This window comes from Carassius auratus, chromosome 22, assembly GCF_003368295.1.
Source record: "Carassius auratus strain Wakin chromosome 22, ASM336829v1, whole genome shotgun sequence".
NCBI classification, from domain to species: Eukaryota; Metazoa; Chordata; class Actinopteri; order Cypriniformes; family Cyprinidae; genus Carassius; species Carassius auratus.
The window spans coordinates 11678234-11698774 of NC_039264.1; the positions used below are offsets into that span (position 1 = coordinate 11678234).

At 35.8% G+C, this 20541-nt stretch overlaps 1 protein-coding gene across 6 annotated transcripts in view; it reads left to right on the plus strand.

Annotated features, from left to right (window-relative positions):
- Positions 1 to 20541, plus strand: part of LOC113039704 (AP2-associated protein kinase 1-like) — a 49578-nt gene that overhangs the window by 11669 nt on the left and 17368 nt on the right. For 5 of the 6 annotated variants that reach the window (XM_026197730.1, XM_026197732.1, XM_026197731.1 and 2 more), the window contains exons 2-12: positions 10196 to 10314; positions 12513 to 12621; positions 12697 to 12839; positions 14552 to 14673; positions 14756 to 14837; positions 14961 to 15093; positions 16764 to 16867; positions 18128 to 18207; positions 18339 to 18493; positions 18723 to 18889; positions 19232 to 19585. In XM_026197730.1, coding sequence (XP_026053515.1) covers positions 10196 to 10314; positions 12513 to 12621; positions 12697 to 12839; positions 14552 to 14673; positions 14756 to 14837; positions 14961 to 15093; positions 16764 to 16867; positions 18128 to 18207; positions 18339 to 18493; positions 18723 to 18889; positions 19232 to 19585 — 1568 coding nt within the window. The remainder of the gene's footprint in view (positions 1 to 10195; positions 10315 to 12512; positions 12622 to 12696; positions 12840 to 14551; positions 14674 to 14755; positions 14838 to 14960; positions 15094 to 16763; positions 16868 to 18127; positions 18208 to 18338; positions 18494 to 18722; positions 18890 to 19231; positions 19586 to 20541) is intronic. The other variant, XM_026197733.1, reaches the window with a different exon arrangement.

Here is a 20541-nt window from a genome sequence, read left to right on the forward strand (position 1 = left end):
TCGGCCTTTCAATACTAAACACCCTCATCAAAGGTGGCCAGCAACAGGGTGATCAAACCTGAGCTTGTGTCCCATGCCCAATCATGAAAATTGCCTAGTTGTTTAAATGGCGCAGCCCACGGGACTATGCAAGGCAGGAGGCGTCCTCTTCCCTGAGTCAAGCCTAGAGCTGACCGCATACCTTGTTCACCCTCTTCATGGAGGGTTGTGACCTGGGTTCTCAAGTGGGTTATAGAGTGGGGGGGATTAGTGAGTGGGTCATGTTGATGCTCTTTGAGCCCAACAAGGGTCCTTCCTTTTAATCCATATCCACTGGCTGCTTCTTTCGGCCGCTTCAGAGACTGATTTAATTGTCTGTCGCAGAGCCTGTCCATGGATGCCAAGGTCTTTCAGCAGTCTGATGGTAGAAGATATTGTTGTGGACTAAATATTAGGATCGTTTACTTAAAATGAACAATCTCAGACACCTTGGTCCACGTATCACTTTTAATTTATTTTTTTATGTCCCTGTACTCAAACAGGGACACATCATAGATTAATACAAATGCTAAACAGCAATAATCAACCTGTCCTTTATTCTGCTTGGGAAATAATGTGCCAACTCTCAAGCATTCAGCGTGAGACACACGCAATTGACTCTTTTCACACGCTTTCACGCCACACATCAATTTTTTCACGCACAGAAAAACCACGAAGCAAAGAGGACACGGAGACCAACATACTAGACAGAGCAGGTTAGTTATGATATAATAAAATGGGTAATGTTAAGTTATAGCTAGCTAATTATCAAATGCAGCTACGGTTAGCCATCGCTAACATTAGCACGTTTATCGAACAGCCTTCGATACATTGCTATGTTATAACTTCCCGAAAACAAATACACAAACATATAAAACAAACTTCTAGCGAAATACTAACAGCAACTAACTTACTGTTAGAAATGTTGCAAGTTCAGAGTTGAGCCTCATTTCTTTATGGTCCATCAGTTGTCTCCAGTGATTGAAAACAGTGCCGATGTTTACTCTGGGTCGGCTCCTTTTTTTATCGGATTTGATTTGTGATTCCGAGCGCAGTTGTTTCCCTGTAGCGGGTGATGGTGGTAGGGGTCTCTTGCCAAGGGCTTGAGTCATCATTTCTCTCTCATCCCTGAACTGAAATGAAGTAGTGGGCTATACTTTCCACACGATTGACATCAGGTTCAAGTACACGCCCACAAGCCGTGCGAGTTATTCGTGTATTGCAGGTTGGCTGGTGGTTATGTTGCCCGCATACCGCCTCCATTGGCCGAAACTGGTATTACGACACCTGTCGGGCCGGGGCTAGTAATGCTAATGCTAATTAAGGTTGATATCTCTGCAGCACTATAACTTGAAATTTTTTTATGACATCCATCGCCCTTATTTCTTCTCATTCTTTTTAATGCGTGTAGGTCATGTTATGGATATTTTTACCTAAATTTTTGCATATGGCACCTTTTAAACCTTAAAATTCATTGTATTGTACAATTCTGAGAATACACAATTCAATTTACAGCTCCTTCATAAATACAATAAAAAAGTGAAAACAAACTCGATGCACATTCCTTCTATTTATGATTTTATAGACTTTGATGCAGAAAAGGTACATCACCATCGTGTTCATAATAAAGTGATTTAAATGCTCCTGACTTTATAATTGCGACTTCCAAACTCATGAATACAAACTTTGAATGCACCATATGTGCCCGGCTTTCCTAGGCTAGTCCCATGTACGTTCATTGTGTTGAGGTTCTGGGGAGATTGTTGATGTTTTTGTCATTGAGTAGACATCACACTGCCATCAGAGAGCGTCTTTGCCTCATTCTGAAAGTTGAATGGGACGTGTGTGTGTGTGTGTGTGTGTGTGTGTGTGTGAATAATAGATGGACAGCAACTGATTTATTCATTAATGTTTCTAATGGCCACCATCTGTCGACCTTAAGCTGTCGTCCTCAGTGTGTGCTGCTGTATTTGTTTCCATCGATTTGTGTTAGTGGATTTGGTTCGCTTTAGTCTGGTCTTGAAAGGTTGAGTCTTTCTTAAAGGAATATTCCAGTGGATGAAACAGTAGCCCCTTTCACACATGAAAATTATATTCCACACATTGTAAATTATAAAATTACCAGACTGACCTTGCACTATATATACTGTTCACACACAAGTGACAGTTTTCTGTTGTTTTACTGTTAAGAGACCTTTCACATTGAAATACCGGTAAACTCTTTGATGAACTGATTTACTGGTAAATTTGAGCTCACTTTTAACAAGCTGATTATCTGAATTAGGTGTGATAGCAAAGAGAGATGTGCGAAATATTCAGAGCTGGGCGGTGCGAGGACTAGAGTTTTTTACGATACTGGTGCCATTTCGATACATTTAAAACAGTACTGGTGCTTAAACGGTGCCTGAAACTGATACTAAAATAAAAAGACCCACAAAAAGCTATGGATAACATTAAAGAACATTAAAAATATTTCAAATAAATCCATAGCATTCACACGCTCCTTGTATTCTCTCATTTCCCAAGCTTCCCTTAATCTAAGGCTAATAAATGTATTTCATGATCTGGGTTATTGTTTAATACAAAACCACACATAAAGTTTCTACTGTGTCTCTGTCACTCGCTCTGATATTTAGTTAAGATGAGTGCTGTCTGTCACAGTCTTTAATCAGTTCTGTGAATTACTGTATGCTCATTCTTTATAAAGTAGCAACAATGTCGTTAGTAAAGTACAGTACTGTGTAAAAGTCTTAGGCACATTAGTATTTTCACCCCAAAAAAGGGTTTTAAGCCAGTTATTTATATCTTTTGATGTACTGTGTCAGCAGGAAATATCAGTTTACATTTCCAAACATTAATTTTGCCGTTTATTTTAATAATATTCTAGTGAGATTTTTTTAATGCACAGGGAGTCTGACAACAGCTGGTGCTCCATCTCACTACATTATTATTATAATTAATGGCAAAATGAATGTTTGGAAATGTAAACTGATGTTTTCTACTGACACACTATGGCAAAATATATAAATAACTGGCCGGGCACCATTCTATGGGGTGAAAAAACTTTTGATTTTTATAACTTTAGAGGCCATTAGATTTTTGCTGGAGGAAACTGCTGTTTCTGACTGCAACAACAATAGACGGTGGCTTTGACAAACACTTGTGAGTGAGAGGGTATGAGTATTTGGTATTGGCTATAACTTATGGGAAAAAAATAGAGCAGACACTAGACATGGATGAAGCTTTCAAGAGCACAAGTGTCGACCCCCCCGTGTTTGCACACAACATCCAATAGAGTATACTTTAAGGCTACGCATTCGACTGTACGCATAGGCTAGGGTACTCTTACAAAAATGAAGTATACTTGGGGCTTTGGTTGGATATAATGGAAACGTAATCTCAGTGTTTTTATATTAGCTGGTTGAGTGCTGTATATGCAGGTCCACAGTGTTTTGGTGGGTGTGTGAATGGATGAGTCATAGTTGTATTGCTGCCAGTTCTGCCTGCTTCAGCCTCCTGTGGGGATATTTATAACACACCAGAAAGACGACAGGAAATGAGAGATGGAGGGTGAAAGGAAACGATACCTCCTCCCCAGAAAAGCTGTTCAAATTTAGCACTGTCCTGAGTCACTGTCTGTGTGTGTTTTTATATTTGTGCACGTTTGTTTGTATTGTTGCTGTTGTGAGGCAGTTTGATTTACTTCCATTCATTTAAAGTTGGGGTGTTTTCTCTTTGAAGAGACAAAGAAGAAAAAGAAGATGGCTGCATTATTATTTAATATTAGCAACTTCAGCAAAAGTGAAACACACTTTTTTTTTTTCTTCAGAGTTTTCATGCCTTTAACTCAAGAACAATTCGAGATATCTCAATTTTCTTTTAGATGGTAGGTCTTAACAAACTTTTTGTTTTGTACTCTTCATTTTTAAGACCCTGTAAGTTTCAGTTCCAAAGAATAAGATATGGAGATCTTAAATGTGGCTCCTTGAGTAAAGTGTTAAATTGTACACGTTCAGTGGTCAAGAACCAAATGTGGGTCACTTTGCATATAGCTGATACTAGGGATTGGTGATATATTGCATGCGATTGTCACGTGGATTTCGTCAGTAAAGCCGGTTTCCTGATTAGCGGTACATCAGCATCACCTGCTTTCAAATGGAGCGCCATTTAATAGACAGAGCCAGTATACATAGAGATGGGCAAAAGATTTGAAATCTATAACGACTCGTTTCAGCGATTCAGAGTCGACTCCTTACTTTAGAAGCCAATAACTTAATAAATCGTGTACTTTTTGGTTTAATTACTTTGCACATTGTTTACACTGATGGACAGCTACATCATACACTGTAATACAGGTAATTTTTGATTTCCCATCTGTGTGGCTCTTTAAAATATTATTTTTCCGAAGTTTGTATCCAGAATCACTAAAGACATCTCAATAGTATACCTTCTGTATTTAAAAAAAAACTTTTGATATCTTCGTTTTTGAGGTCCTGTACTGTCCATTTTCAAAAAATATGGGGATTTCACTGCATCTCTCTGCAAATGTTTGAATTTGACCTATTTTAGCTCATTGTGTTTTCATTGAGCTCTTTCATTATGTCAAGTGAGATGAGGTGTCTTCATCATGTTATAATGGGCTGATCACCATTTCATTGTGAGAATGGCCATTTGTCATGTTCACAGTTTGCAAAATGGACAGAATGGGTCAGACTAATGGCGCTTTTCCACTGCGTGGTAAGACTCTGCTCAGCACAGCTCAGTTTGCGTTTCCACTGCAGTTTATTATCGTTATAGAGTGGACGGGATTATTCACATGTCGTTATAGTTGCGCCGCCTCTACTGTCGCGACTCCTGAAAAACTTTTTCATTCCGCGTCACCCCATCAGTCTCTCGCTCTCCGCTCCACTGCAATCAACGAGAGGAACGTCTGTACTTCCTCATCAGAGAATGAAACAGACACTTTTTGGTTGTTAAAGGGGGCATACACAGTTTCACCCAATATCATGTTAATCTTGAGTACCTATAGAGTAGTACAGCATCCTTCATATCTCCAAAAAGTCTTTAGTTCTTTTAGGAAGCTGAACAGAGTTATCTTTGCCTTAAACCAAAAAAAAAAAAATATTTGGAGACATACTTCCCAAGCAAGTCCCGTGCAGCGCTGTCACCAGATGAAGCTTGTTGATAGTCGCGCTCTCGTTCCGGACGATGCATGCACAGGCATGTTTTTCCAGGAGAAATACCCATGTAAGGAGTTCCACTCTCGTCTACTTCATGAAGAGCCACGATTGAGAAAAAAAAAAAAAAAAAAACCTGTCTGAAACTTGTACGTACCCGGAAGTAAAATGTTTGCGAAAAAATGCTCCATCATATGTCAAAATAGTTTTTTTTTTACTTTGTCATGAGAATGCAACTCTTTAACAGTGTAAACAACTCTGAATGCATGAAACAGCATTGTACCCCCCACCTTAAATAAAGGTGCGCTTGTTCAAAACAGTTGCGTTCAATCCTTCACTGCGGCTGTGCAGATTTAATCTGTCATCAGCAGAGCTTACACATTATGTTTTTCTAACTGAACGGTTCACTTGGAACCTAACTGAAGTGGTACTAAAAAAAGTACCATGTACTGTACCCAGTGGAAAACCCCCCAAAAGTGAACCGGACCGTGCCGTACCATGCCTAATAGAAATGGATTGACTTACTACAAAGTCCACAACTCAGCACTTCAGAAATGAAATGAACTAAAAATCTGTGAGGACAGAGAAATGTCTCTTAGCGTTGTTCAACAATGTCATCATTTGCCCTTGAGTATTGGAAACATGTAATTTTATCTTTCTATCTCTGTAAAACTGTACAATAGAGAAATGACATGTGAGACACAGTCAAGAAACCGGAGTAGTGCATGCTGGGACACAGGGATCAGATCACAATGGAGGTGGCACAGAAACATCAAAGTACAGCCAGAGAAGTGTGCTTTAGATTGAGGACAACATTGCTTGATTTCAGAGGAGCTTGTTGAGGTTCAGCCAAGAGTAAAGCTGTTTCAGAGGTGGCACAAAAAATAAAAAAAACAATGTTTACAAAAAATCTGAATAAAAGTTTGGTTTAACTTGAAGACATTGTGTTAGAAATATTGTTCTGTATGTAATACTACTACTACCTAAACTTTATTTTTTAAGGATTAATCACACAATACTTCTTCCATGTTTTTATTTGAAGGTAACACAAGTTTCCATTGGTTAATTTTAGTTATTGTATTAACTAACATGAACAAACAAGGAACAATACATTTATTACATTTATTAATTTTTGTTAATGTTAGTAAATGAAAACACACTTGTTTGTTGTTAGTCAATGTTAATTCACAGCGCATTAACTAATGTTAACAAGGACAACTTTTGATTTTAATATATAGTTAATAGTTAATAATCTTAAATTAATGTTAATTTAATAAATAAATCCCCTTTGTTTGCAAATTATACAATTAGTTTATTTAGTTTCATTAATTAAAAGATACATTAAATCAATGTTTTATGCCTTCATTTGATAACCTGAAAAATTAAAATGACAACACAGAATTCCTGAGAAAGATAAATATATAAAATACATTTATTGGAAGAATAAATAAAAGTTGTTTTATGCATTCAAATAATTAGACACATAAAAACACATCATTTATAACAATAAAACATAAGGTGAGGAAGGTAAAACATTTCATGGGGCCCTAAACGTAGTTTTTGTTCAACTTAACTTAAAGTTGTTAAATTGTATAAGTTTCATGATTTTAATTAAATCAACATAAAACCATTAAAAAGGAGTCCGGAAAATAAAATGTTATTAATAAAATAAAAATGAATTTTGGCACCGTGTATTTATAAAAAAATATATAGTTTTCTTTTTTTTTTTTCTTTTTTTTTTTTATTGTATTTTATTTTTCTAGACCATTTTCCTGACATTTATGAATTGCATACAGCACAATGCATAATACAATTGTTGGCAAAAACCTGAATATGAACAGACTCCACTCTTTATTTAAATTTATTTAACTTTATTTAAATGTTAACAATTGAAACAGAATATTGCATTCTGTGTCTCAATTAAGTAAATATTACTTCATGCTTTTCCAAGTAGTTTTCCCAAAAAAAAAAAAAAAAAAAAAACTGTAACAAAGAAATAAATGATGGCATGTGAGTAGTTTTCTTTTTTTGGTCATTATTGTTTATTACTGTCCTGAATTTATAAAAATGACCCAACTCTGCAGGTCTGTTAGGCTGCATTTAAAGAGTTACTCCCATTCCATGTCCCTTTCTTCTGTGGAAGTCACCGAATTTACTTTAGTAGCTCGACATGGTGGAAGTTGAAAGATTGGATGTACATTTGTCATCTCATGCCAACCCGAGTTAATGTTAACGAGCGTCTAATGTTAAGTATTCCTGTAAGATGCTTCAGTTCTGAGTACAGTAAGCTTCTCAGTCCTCCCTCTAACAGATTCCTCATTGTAAACAAGATAGTGGGGTGCTATTTATAGATCCTTACATAATCAGCTTCTCCATTTACTTACTGCTACACCACACCTCGTCTGAGGGCACTGTGTGTGTGTGTCTGTATGTGTGTGTGTGTGTGTGTGTGTGTGTGTGTGTCTGTGTGTGTGTGTCGCTGCAAGGGCACAGGCGTGGTTTGTTGTTTTTGAAGTAATTGCTATTTTCAGTGTGTTTATCTGAGCAGGGATCTGTGTACTGTATGTGTGCTTACTGTTTCATGGAGCATTTGATTTAATCAGCTTTTTTTTTAAATCAACATTTGTAGTGTGCTTAACACAAAAGTTTTTTTTTTTTATATTATTTAAAAAAAATAATTATAAACTAATTATATTAAAAATATATATTTTTTAAAATAATTTTTACTATGCACTTTCAATTTAATTGGATAAACCGAGCAGTGTTTATTGTCCTGCAGCAGCAGTGCAGCTGAACAGTTCTGCGTTCAAATAAAAAGAATAAAAAAATCAACAAACAACAAGAAAAATAACTTTTAAAACAATAATATTACCAATGATGTTCAGATTTTAAATGACAACTTAATGGGCTAGGTGCACAAGATGGCGCCGGTGAGCTTCAGCGACGCGAGTGTGTGCGTACTTATTTCCGGTCTTGCGACGCTCGCATTGACTGTAATGGAAACTTGCACACGGATCTTGGCTAGATGTATATAATTAATGATTTTCAAATTTAACAGCCGATAGTGGTATATCAAAAACATGGGGAAACATCCTCCCTATATTTTGCGTACATCTGTGTGGAAATTCATCAAGATACAACGCGGAGATTGCTTTATTCTTCTGTTGATTATGCGGATCAGCGTCAGGTCAGGACCACAGGGATTTCTTTTTTCAAACACAAACCATTCAAATATGCAATACTTTTCATTTTGAAGAGCAGGTTTTGTTCTGTTATGTAAGATAAATGTTTCTGACTGTCAAACAAGACGCACAGAGATTTCTGATAAAGCATGTTTTATTAACTTTATTTGATAACATAATTTATAACTAACTGTACAATTAAACGTAATATAATTATGGTATGTTTGCATTAAATAAAAGATCGCTGTTTGCATTCATGTGTGTTTTTATTTGTTTTATGAGATATGTAGCATAAATCATTATCTGTCTATGTATATTGTTATTGTTTTGCATTAATTATCAGATTAAACATATTAAAATTAGTCACGTATTTTTTACTGTGTAAAATAATAAAATATGTTGTGAAAATGAAACAGAGTGATGTATGTGTACAATTGAGAAATAGATATTTCTCAAGATAAATCGCAGACCACGTCTCACGAGGTAAATATTTAATATAAAAATAATAATAATAATGCAAACATTTTCGAGAAATAAGTAATTTGTACATTTACATATTTGGTAAGATAAAATACATTATATAGCTGTGTATACACGCCATGAGTTCAACTTTCATTTCCTGAACAGTAGTGAACATTAGTGTATTTAAATCATTCACCGGACCCAAACATACACACGTTTCAAATCCACTGGCTCAGTTAACATTTGTAGTATAGTGATAATAGCAGTGTATATCTTATTTGCATATGAAGTGATATTATAAATCCTGTAAACATATAGAAGGTAATATTTGGACACCTCCAGTTTTCTGCACTGACTTTAAGCACAACCGGAAATATCTACGCACACACTCGCAAGACCGGAAATCCAAGATGGCGGAGATATGCAACTAGCCCATTGACAACAGTTTAATAGCATGTTGAGTTACAGTATCTAATGTGAATGTTCAAATAAAGCTTTGGAAATGTTCCATAAAAAAATAAACCTCACATTACAGCCTTTTAAATAGTTGTAAAAATATAAAAATAATGACTTAACCATGAAAATATTTTGTAATCATTGCACAACGTTAATTAAAATAAATAAAAGAGCTATGCTTTATCACTAATATTGTTTTATAATTAATATTAATATTAGTACGTTTCTAATTCTTTAGTTTTATGTATGTATTTTTTATTTATTTATTTTTCTGGGGTTATTTAGGTGGTTGCTAGTCGGGCTGTTCTGTTTTTCTATAAAAGATTTTCCCTCATGATATTTACTTAGATCTTGGTATCAGTATTTTCTTTTCTTTTTGTTTGCATTGCATTAATATAATGTCTTATTGTTCAACTACTACTGAATAAAGACTTCAACAGTGAAGTGTGCAAGAGAAACCTAAATTAATATGAGCTAGAATTAATATCAAACTAATATGAGCCACACGGTTTGAGGTAATATTCCTAGCACAGATGGTCTGAGATGACTTATTTGTTGGACTTTAACTCTGGGAGTTAGATTTTTGGTTTAAATGGCTAACACAGAGTGTGAGCATTAGTTATTGTAACAACTCCTCTGTCAGGCCTAACATTATTAAAATGAGTTTAACCTATTAATTACATGATTATGTACTGTGTGCCACTGACGGTTGGTCTGAAAGCACAAGGGAACCAGTGTCCAATGCCTCCTTATTTCCCTGCACAAAGGTTGTCTGTGTTCCTTGTGTTACATTAGCTGAATCACAAATGAGATCGATTTGCCTTTCTCAGCATGTGAGCTCTCAGTAGCTCGACTGTTCTGTGTTTAAAGAGTTTCAGGCTGTTGGTTTTCTCTCCACAGGTGGTTTTGCTATCGTTTTTCTGGTGAGGACTCATCAGGGCGTCCGTTGTGCACTGAAGAGAATGTATGTCAACAATGAACACGACCTTCAAGTATGCAAGAGGGAAATTCAGATTATGGTGAGACGTTCCCTAATGCACGGTTCTTCACCTGCCGTTTGTAAAGTTGGCATGTCCTCAAATTCAAAATGATGCCTAGCAAATTTCATGAAGACACGACTTTGTGTTCAGGAGGAGGGATTAGGACAAAGCCATTGTGGGCTTGTTCATGCTTGTTTTGGCTGGTCCTCCATACGTTTTTCCAATGCTCTCGTTAAAAGACCTATTTATTAACAGTTAATCTTGCAGTTAATCAAAGGCATTGACATTTGGTCACAAAATGCACAAGAGCTATAGAAGTGTGTTGTCATTGCTGACCAAGATGTTTTGAGTGACAACATAGAGGATTGATTATAACCTTTTTTTGGTTTCGAACCAAATGACCTGGTGCCACCTTGCATCTCTGTTGTCGATTTTATTAAAAATGAAACCGGAGGATTTCCATAAAACCCTTCAGAGTTCATTTTTGGATTAAAAATCAACTGGCTGTACATTGTTAAATTATATATATATATATAATGGTTGTTGCTGACACAAAGATATTGCATGGCTTCAGCGGTCACTACAGTGCATCCAAATGGACGAGTCTTAGCTCCTTTTAATACCACTGTGATTAGATCTTCAAAACGGACCCATGCATTTGAGCTCTCCTGTTCCTCGGTTCGCACGTGGTGCTGTAAATACAGTGCTGAGAACAGTACAGTGCTGGTAAAGGTCACTCGTGTCCTCCGAGACTGACTTCAGAATGGAAACCCGCCGTACTTCACTGTGAGCCCTACTAAATGGACAAGAGGAAAATGTCAGCACTGTTTCAGGATCACAGAGGGTCTTTCTGTTTCCAAATGAGCAGCTGCTCACAGTGCGCTCCTAAATAGACCGCTAACAGGGGCATTTCAAATTTGTGAATGAATGAGTCGATCTGAAAGGACGTTGAACAGCTAAGCTATTTCATTTAAAAACTAGCATTGACTTAGTCGACTCAAAGACCCATTGTCTGAGCTTTTAGCAAATGGTCAGAAAACTAAGTGAGCTTTCACATTCCAGGCATTTAAAATCATTACAAAGTACTTGTTTGTACACTAAATGGCGGGTATGCACAAAGTGTGAGTCGGGAGTCTTTATACCGAATCTTTAAGTTATTAAATAAGAATGCAATAGTTGCTTCGTATTAAAGGTACAGGTTGTAGGACCTGCCACTAGAGGGCGCACTACCAAAACAATAACAATCGCGTGGTTTGATGACGCTAAGAAAGAGCGTGGAATGATGGGATTTGTTGTCTTCTACCCAACCGCTGACGGCCATCAATCAGATGGAAAGATAAATCATGGATTTAACACGAGTTCAGTGATTTCCGCGAGTAGATTAGATACAAAGTCAATGCAAAGACGCGATCAGACGATGGATCAGACACGTCCTCGCGTGGGTCTAGAGACGTGATGCCCCGCATTAGCGTGTATGCCCCATAATACTAATCTTGTTGATCGTTATAATAGCATACGTTTCCTGTAAAAATACGAATCAAAACAACTCACCTGTCGAGTAAAACACAAGCGAGATCGGCATCTCTTTCTAGTTGAAGTTTGACGCGAAGCTACTTCCGCACATGAAACCTTTGTCATGTGATTTCTACGTCAGTAAAGACGGTAACAAAGGGGAACTAACGTCATTGACAGGCGACTAAACTGCCCCGTGTCACTGTTTAGATGGGAATTTTCTGATGATTTACAAGTAGTTGAAAACAATATAGATATTGTTAGTAATCAGCTGGACAAAATATATAACACTAGCCTAGCGGTTTTTGGATATTTTACTGCAAATATCTTACAAATTGTACCTTTATCAACTACAGACAGCTATTTTTAATGTTAAACAACTGATTATACACTTGAATATAGTATTTATTCCTGTGATGCAAAGCTATATTTTCAGCATCATTACTCCAGTCTTTAGTGTCACATGAAAAATTAAGAAATCAGTCTTAAATGAAGATTTTGTGCATTGAAAACAGTGCTGCACAATATTTTTGTGGAAACAAGGATAGAAAGTTCAAAAGAAGAGCAGCATTTATTTGAAATGGGACTTTCTCGTAACATTACAGATATTTTTACTGTCACTTTTCATCATATAATAATAGTCATATAGTTGTTCATAATATTTTTTCCTTGACATTCGTAGAGAGAGTTTTTTCCCGTCTGAATCTGTTGGTTTTCTTGAACAGAGGGATCTTGTGGGTAACAAAAACATCGTTGGTTTCCTGGACTCCAGCATCACAGCTGTAGGATCAGGAGATGTTTGGGAAGTTCTCATATTGATGGACTTCTGTCGAGGTCAGTATGTGATTTGAGATTCAGAGGTTTTGGTGGTCTGGACGTACTGTGCATTGTTTGTGTGTGATAATCCAGGTGGCCAGGTCGTGAACCTGATGAACCAGCGCTTACAGACAGGATTCAGCGAGACGGAGGTGCTGCAGATCTTCTGTGACACATGTGAAGCTGTCGCTCGACTACATCAGTGCAAAACTCCCATCATCCACCGGGACCTCAAGGTATGAACTCTACACCTTTAATATTAATTTAGTCACTTCCATGTTGTTCCAAACCCGTATGAATAGGTGCAGGGTTCGTACGGTCATGAAACACCTGAAAAAGTCATGAAATTTCAAAATGACAATTTCCAGGCCTGGAAAAGTCACTAAACATGAATTTTGGTAAAGTCTATTTCTGTCCATAGAAGACATTTTTAAATCGGGTCGGTGCAGAATCAGGCATATACACATCGTCTTCTCTCTTTAATCACTATTGCATCATCACAAAACAAGTTCTTTTAAAATACTTTTACATCATTCGGTTTTAGCGACTCCACACTGGTTTTCTGAGTGTCTTGCAAACACCTCAATGATACCAAATTGAGTTATTTTTGCAGCTTATTAAGCTTTAGCAGCTGAATACACTCAAAATGATGTCAAAGTGCCCATCCCGGCAGGTACCCTCATGAAACATTTGGGTTTTGTCTTAAATGAATGTAAGATTGAAAAAAGAAAACGTGTGTATATGAATATTGATCAATGCACTCAGTCTTAAAGGGACAGCAGCCCAATAAATCTATGCCGTCTGTCATTAATGTTAATCAAAACAAACAAACAAAAAAAATCTATCACTGTTTTGACCAAATAATTTTTGTAACTTTAATTTTAAGGATTCATCTCTTTTTAATTTACAGTTTATTTAATTTCTGTATTTTTCTGTACACCAAAATGAAATTCAGGTCCCGAGTTTAGTTAATAAAATTGGTTAAATAAACTATAATATTCAGTATATGTTCTCTGAGTGGAGTAATGTCTGGCACACTCACAGATTGTACTTATTATTAAAACATATAGATAGCAAAGTATTGTATATTGAATATTGAATTTGAATAGATTTTTATTCTTATTTTGTTTTTATGTGCATTCTTGTAATAATATTGGAACATAAGGTCATTGAAAAGTCAAATTTTGAATATTTTTTAACAAGATTTTGCCAGGAAATGTTTTAGAATTTTCATCACGTTAATGTAATCAATCTTGTGTGATATAACTTGCGTTTGTTTGTTTGCTGGTTTGTATTGTATTTGTTATATTTGTATTTTTATATTATTTTTGGCCATCAAAATAGCCATTGATCCTGACATGGCATTAAATACATATATATACTGTTACTGTGCTATACTTTTCCATTCAACTAAAGCATAAAGAAACCTGTGGAGGACAATTTCTGCCACTGAATAGAAAATAAAAATTGAAATAGGTAATGGCGACTTTTTATCTTGCAATTCTGACTTTTCTTCCCCTCAGAATTACGTGATATAAACCCGCAGTTACAAGTTAATATGTCAGAAGAGCACGATAGAAATCCCAGTTTTGAGAATAAAACTTTAAAGTTACGATTACAAGATTAAAAATAATCATATCTCAGGATTCTTATTTTATAACTCGAAATTGCACATTTATATCACGCAATTCTTAGAAAAAAACTCTGAATTGTGAGATAAAAAAGTTGCAATTACATGTTTTGTTTTTTTTTATTTGTTTTATTCACTGATGGAAATGGGTCTCCATTGAAACCAGTCAAAGCTTAAAAAAAAAATGTTGTATGTTTGAACCCTTTTACAATGAACCCTTTTACAAAGCCATCTTAGAGCTCATTTGTGATGTTTAGAAAACTCTAGGGCATATCTGACTGTAACACAAGTGTGTGTCCTCTCTTTGTGTCTCTTTAGGTGGAGAACATCTTGCTGCATGACAGAGGACACTATGTGTTGTGTGATTTTGGCAGTGCCATTAACCGCTCCCAGAATCCACAAACAGAAGGTGTGGCGGCCGTAGAAGAAGAAATCAAGAAGTGAGCTTCGGTTTGTTGCTTTACACCAGTTTTAGGTGTTCATATCAGTTGAATCTTACACTCTGTGTGTGTGTGTGTTAAGGTACACTACGCTTTCATACCGGGCCCCAGAAATGGTGAATCTATATGGGGGCAAAGTTATCACTACTAAAGCAGATATATGGGTGAGTCAAAGAGGTGAAGAGTACTAGAGAAAAATTCAGCAGCAGCCAAAGCTTTTGTCTCTGTAGGTGATTATTATATGTATATAGGATGTTTTAATGACTCCTGCTCATTTGTGTCGTCAGGCTTTGGGATGCTTGTTGTACAAGTTGTGTTATTTCACATTGCCGTTTGGAGAGAGTCAGGTGGCCATCTGTGACGGCAGCTTCACCATCCCAGACAACTCTCGCTACTCACACGACATGCACTGTCTCATCCGTAAGTCCAGCTGAGGATTGCTCGTCTGTCACGCAGAATAAGGCATTAATATCTGCTTTAGAAATACAAAAAATTTGCCAAGTATGCTAGCAATATGCATGCTAATAAGCGACTAGTTAATAGTGATCCATATCCTAAAGTATTACTGTATTTTCACTTATGTAATTTGGTAAAAATTACACCTTGATAGGGAATTATGTCATCAAATATTCTGTTCACGTGTGTAAATCTATGCATTAATAAAAAATAAAAGTATTATTAGGGACAAAACTGATGGTGGATCAACTAAGGACAGTCATAACTTTTAGAAAAATTCAATTTTTCACACATTAAATATTAAAGTAGTTTGTTTTCCTTCTTGTTTAGATTATTGTGAATTTAAATGTTTTGTATGAAAAAAATATGCACTCTACGGTTCAAAGTTTTGGGATCAGTAAAATATTTTTATTTTTATTTTATTTTTTTATTAAAGATAAAGCATTAAATAAATCAAAGTATTACAGTAAAGACATTTATAATGTTAGAAAAATATTTATATTTTCCTATTTCTGTTTGGTTTGAGCATTATTTATCTTAAAGAATAAAAAATATAAAAAAATGCAGCAGTTTCCACAAAAATATGCAACTTAACGGTTCTCAGCATGGATAATAATAAAAAATTAATACTGACCACCAAATAATCATATTAAAATGATTTGTGAAGGATCGTGTGACTCGATTAAAGACTGCTTAAAAGTTGCAGTTAATTATTTAAAATATATTAAAAAATGAATTTTAAATTGTAATAATATTTCACAACATTGCTGTCTATACTGTATTTATTGTACTGTTTATATCAAGTAAATGCAGCCTTGGCGACCATAAGAGACTTCGGTAGCACTTTATTTTACAGTCCTGTTCCTCATGTACATACTATTTACTTATTATAGTAATTACAATAACTATGTAATAACTAGGTACTAACCCTGAACCTACCCCTAAACCTACTGTACCCCTACCTAGTGCACATACTGTAAAATAAAGTGCAACCGAGACTTCTGTCAAGAATATTGAACCCAAATATTAAACCTATTGAAGAGTAGTTTATTACATGTATAGTGTATTATAAGTAAGGAATAACTGACAACGGGCCGATGAATTATTAGAACATAGTGTGTGTGTGTGTGTGTGTGTGTGTGTGTGTGTGTGTGTGTGTGTGTGTGTGTGTATATATATATATATATATATATATATATATATATATATATATATATATATATATATATATATATATATAATACCTGATAACACTTTAGAATAGTTAACTTAACTATGACATTTCTCTCAATAAATTCTTAATTTGCTGCTTATTAATAGTTCATAAGGTAGTTGTTAGGTTTAGGTATTGGGTAAGATTAGGGATGTAGAATAAGGTCAAGTAGAATAAGGCATTAATATGCTCTTAATTAGTACTAATACATGGCTAATAATCTAGTAATATACATGCTAATAAGCAACTAATAGGTGTTACCTATTCTAAAGTGTTACCTAAAACCTTTATATAACTAAAAGAAAAAATAATTATATTAACAAAATTCACGTTCATTTTCTCTAGGACAAGAAAAATCTATGTTTCAATATTTAGATCATTTGTACACTTTAATGTTTTGATGTAATTCCTCCCGTCTCAGGTTACATGCTGGAGCCAGACCCTGACATAAGGCCAGATATCTACCAGGTGTCATATTTCGCCTTTAAACTGGCTCGGAAAGACTGCCCAGTACAGAATATCCACGTAAGACCTGCTCATTCACACTGGGAAGATCTCTCGCCCTGTTTCCTACCATGTGCACCTGCCCTGATCTTCTCACCCGTTCTTCACACTCCACAGAGCTTTTGTTCTTTATTCAGGCACATACTTCTTAATCTTTGTTTAATTCATGCGATCCCTTGCAGTAGCACAGGAAGGGGAATATCGCTGGTGGCTGCCAGCTGGCACACATCCACAGGCCCCTCCCTCTCGGGGCAGTATTGATAACATAATGGAAGCATTGAGCCGTAATCAAAGACATATTAACACTGACACCCACAAATGCTGTTTAGAGTTCAATACAGGAACTAATCATGCTAATCGTGTTACACATTTGTGTTTGTGCCAAAGACATGCACATTTTTTGTTGTTGAGGATGTCGTCTTCACTTTTTTTTACACAATCATGAAAATTAATGTATGTAAGAAGGATGATTTCACAGTGGTAAAAATTGAATAACTTAACTTAAAACGTATAAGTCAATCTGAAATAAATACAAAAATGACACTGAAATACTTTGTTCATGTTTCTGGTCTTAATGCACAATTAACTGGAGTGTTTTAATAGTTTGAATTCACTTTTATTTTTATATTTCCATTTAGTTTAGTTATGCGCTTTTGTCATTATTAAAAGTTTCTTTGGTAACACTTTACGATAAGGTTCCATTAGTTAATGTTGGTTAACATGAGCAGCACATTTATTACAGTATTTATTCATCTTTGTCAATGTTAGTTAATGAAAACACACTTGTTCACTGTCAGTTCATGTTAATTCACAGCACATTAAATAATGTTAACAAGCACAACTTTTGATTTTAATAATGCATTAATAAATGTTTAAATGAATATAAGCTAAGATGAATAAATGCTGTAGAAGTATTGCTCATGCTTAGTTTGTTAACTAAAGTAGTTAAATAATGTTTACTAATTAACCTTGTTGTAAAGTATTAGAATTTCTTTATATTTTTCTGTAACTTTATTTTTAATTTTAGTAATGTTATGCATTTTTCTGTTGCCAAGGCAACATTTCTAATGTTTCCGTAAGTGTTTTTTTTTTTTTTTTAATTATTATTATTATTATTTTTTTATCAGTAATGTTTAGATTTTATTTCATTTCAGCTTTATTTACATTAGCTATAATGAGGGTGTGTTTCCTGTTTCACTGGAATGAGTTGATACTGTTTTTAATGTTGACTAAATACAACCAACTACTAAATATTAAACAATATTTCCCTCATTCAACTAGAATGCACCTCTTCCAGCTAAACTCCCAGAGCCGGTCAGAGCCAGTGAAGCCGTGGCCAAGAAGAGTCAAAACAAAGCCAGGTGAGACTGACATTCATCTGTGTGTTGTCAGAGGTTTGAAGTGACTTTGCATTTTATCACATACTTTTTCCATTAGTTTTAGGATGCATCTAGTGTTTTATAGATTGGTAGTTCTTATTCTGCTCATTCAGGCTCACTGATCCAATCCCTGCGACTGAGACATCCATAGCACCACGCCAACGTCCCAAGGCTGGCCAAGCTCAACCAATCGCAGGCATCCTGCCCATCCAACCAGCCCTCACCCCACGCAAGAGAGCCAATGCACCTGCAGCCAGCCAGCCAATCAGTGAGTGTTCATTTATCCACCTTCAACCAAAATCAAACACTATATAGGCGTCCACATTCTAACAAACTCGTGCATGTGGCTTCAGTCATTTATGCACGTTCTTTTTTCCACTTTTATTTATTTTCTCCTCGTGATGACTCTTCACTCGTTGCATTGATTGGCATTTATATATATATATATATATATATATATATATATATATATATTGTGTTATTCTATTGGTTCACAGGTATTAACATAGCTTCCCAGCCTGTTGCCCAATCGCAGGTTCCTGTCAGTCAGCAACAAGCCACGCCCACTCCTCTGCAGGCCACTCCCTCTCCACCCCAGACCACACCCCAGCACGCACAGCTTTTTCTGCAGCAGCAAAATACAGCCTTTACTGCTCAACAACAGGTAACTGCTACATGAACAGTTCTGGAAATAAAATTAACATTTTAAGTCAACATGAAATAAGATTTGAACCCATTTATGTCGTACTGTGACCTCCTTAAACCACTGTAAACTCAGATTCAGGTCTGACTCTGATCCAATCGAAGCCAAATAGATCTTTTTTTTCTTCTCATCGAATGCGCGATTTGCTCAAATATGTCACATTATGAAAGTAAATGGGTTTGTAATTGCCGTTTCATGTGGGTTTAAAATAAATAATCTGGGAAAATGCTGGTAATTTTCATGATGGGTTTTTGCATTTTTGTCAAACGTGATGCCAGTTGTTGCACTTACATCCTATTTTAGCAGCATCACTCAGCGCAGACGTCCTTCTTATCTGCACAAACGGTTGCATCATCCTCCACCCCTGTTTCTACACAGTCTAAACCTAAGAACAGGGCTCCCCCTCCACCCATGCTCCACCCTCAAACCAAAGGCCTGACAACATTATCAGCGACCACACAGACAAAAACCAAAGCTCCGCCCCCAGTGTGTTCACAAAGTAATAATGTAGAAGGTGATATCACTGCGACCGTGTCTGCCCAGCCTAAAACCAAAGCTATGGCACCTCCGCCCCCTGCATCACATGCCTCCACCCTTCCTCCGCCTAAAACCGCCTCAGCACCATCCGCTGGCTCTGAAGTGGACCCAGAGCAGAGGGTAACCCTCCGAACATCTGTCCCTGCTCTGTTAGAGTGATTTCTTTTCTTGCTTTCTAAAGTCTTTAAACTCCCCTTGTTGGTTTGCCTTGCGTCTTAAAGGGATAGTTCACTCAAAAGTATGATTTCGTCATCATTTACTCACCCTGTATACATTTATTTTGCTGAACAAAGACCACAGCAGTTTCTGGTCCCCATTGACTACCATACTATTTATTTTTCCATACTATGAAAGTCAATGGCTGCCAGCAACTTGGTTAGCAGCACTCTTCAGGATATCTTCTTTTCATGCAGGTTTGAAACAACATAAGAGTGAGTAAATGATGACAGACTTTTTGTGAAGTATCCCCACTTCGTTGTTATGATTTTCGGGTGCTATTTAATAAAAAAAAAAAAAGGGAAAAAAAGGAAGAATTAGCATTGTAATGAAATTGAGTTTTACACTGATGAAATTGAGGGACATCTATATATATATATAGGATTAGTAATTTTCCAAAATTGTCAAAAATCCTTGTTTTCATTCCTATCAAAAATTAAATATGGTGCTGCATATCTTTCAACAACCTCATGTCATACAAGTCATATAGTTTTTGTTGTTCTTCCATAACGTGCAAAAGGATAAGTTGAGTTGAATGTTCACACTGCCTCTTTCCCCCCATAAAGTAAAAGAAAAGAATAAAGTATGTAAAAAATGAGTTTTTGTGGATTTGGAATGACATGAGGGCGAATGAATTTCTATAAAAGTGAAAAGAAATGACCGATCCATCTGATAACAGACTTTCCACCTTTCAATCTTTTTAGATGTTTTTTTCATTTCACAGATTAGCTTTTTTCAACAAGTCACTGAGATATTAGATTTGTCTTTTTTGTATATCTTAAGCTCTCTGTCATTACCTTTCAAAGACCACCATCTTCGTCTGTTTTGATATATAAAAAATGTAACTCTCTAATAAATAT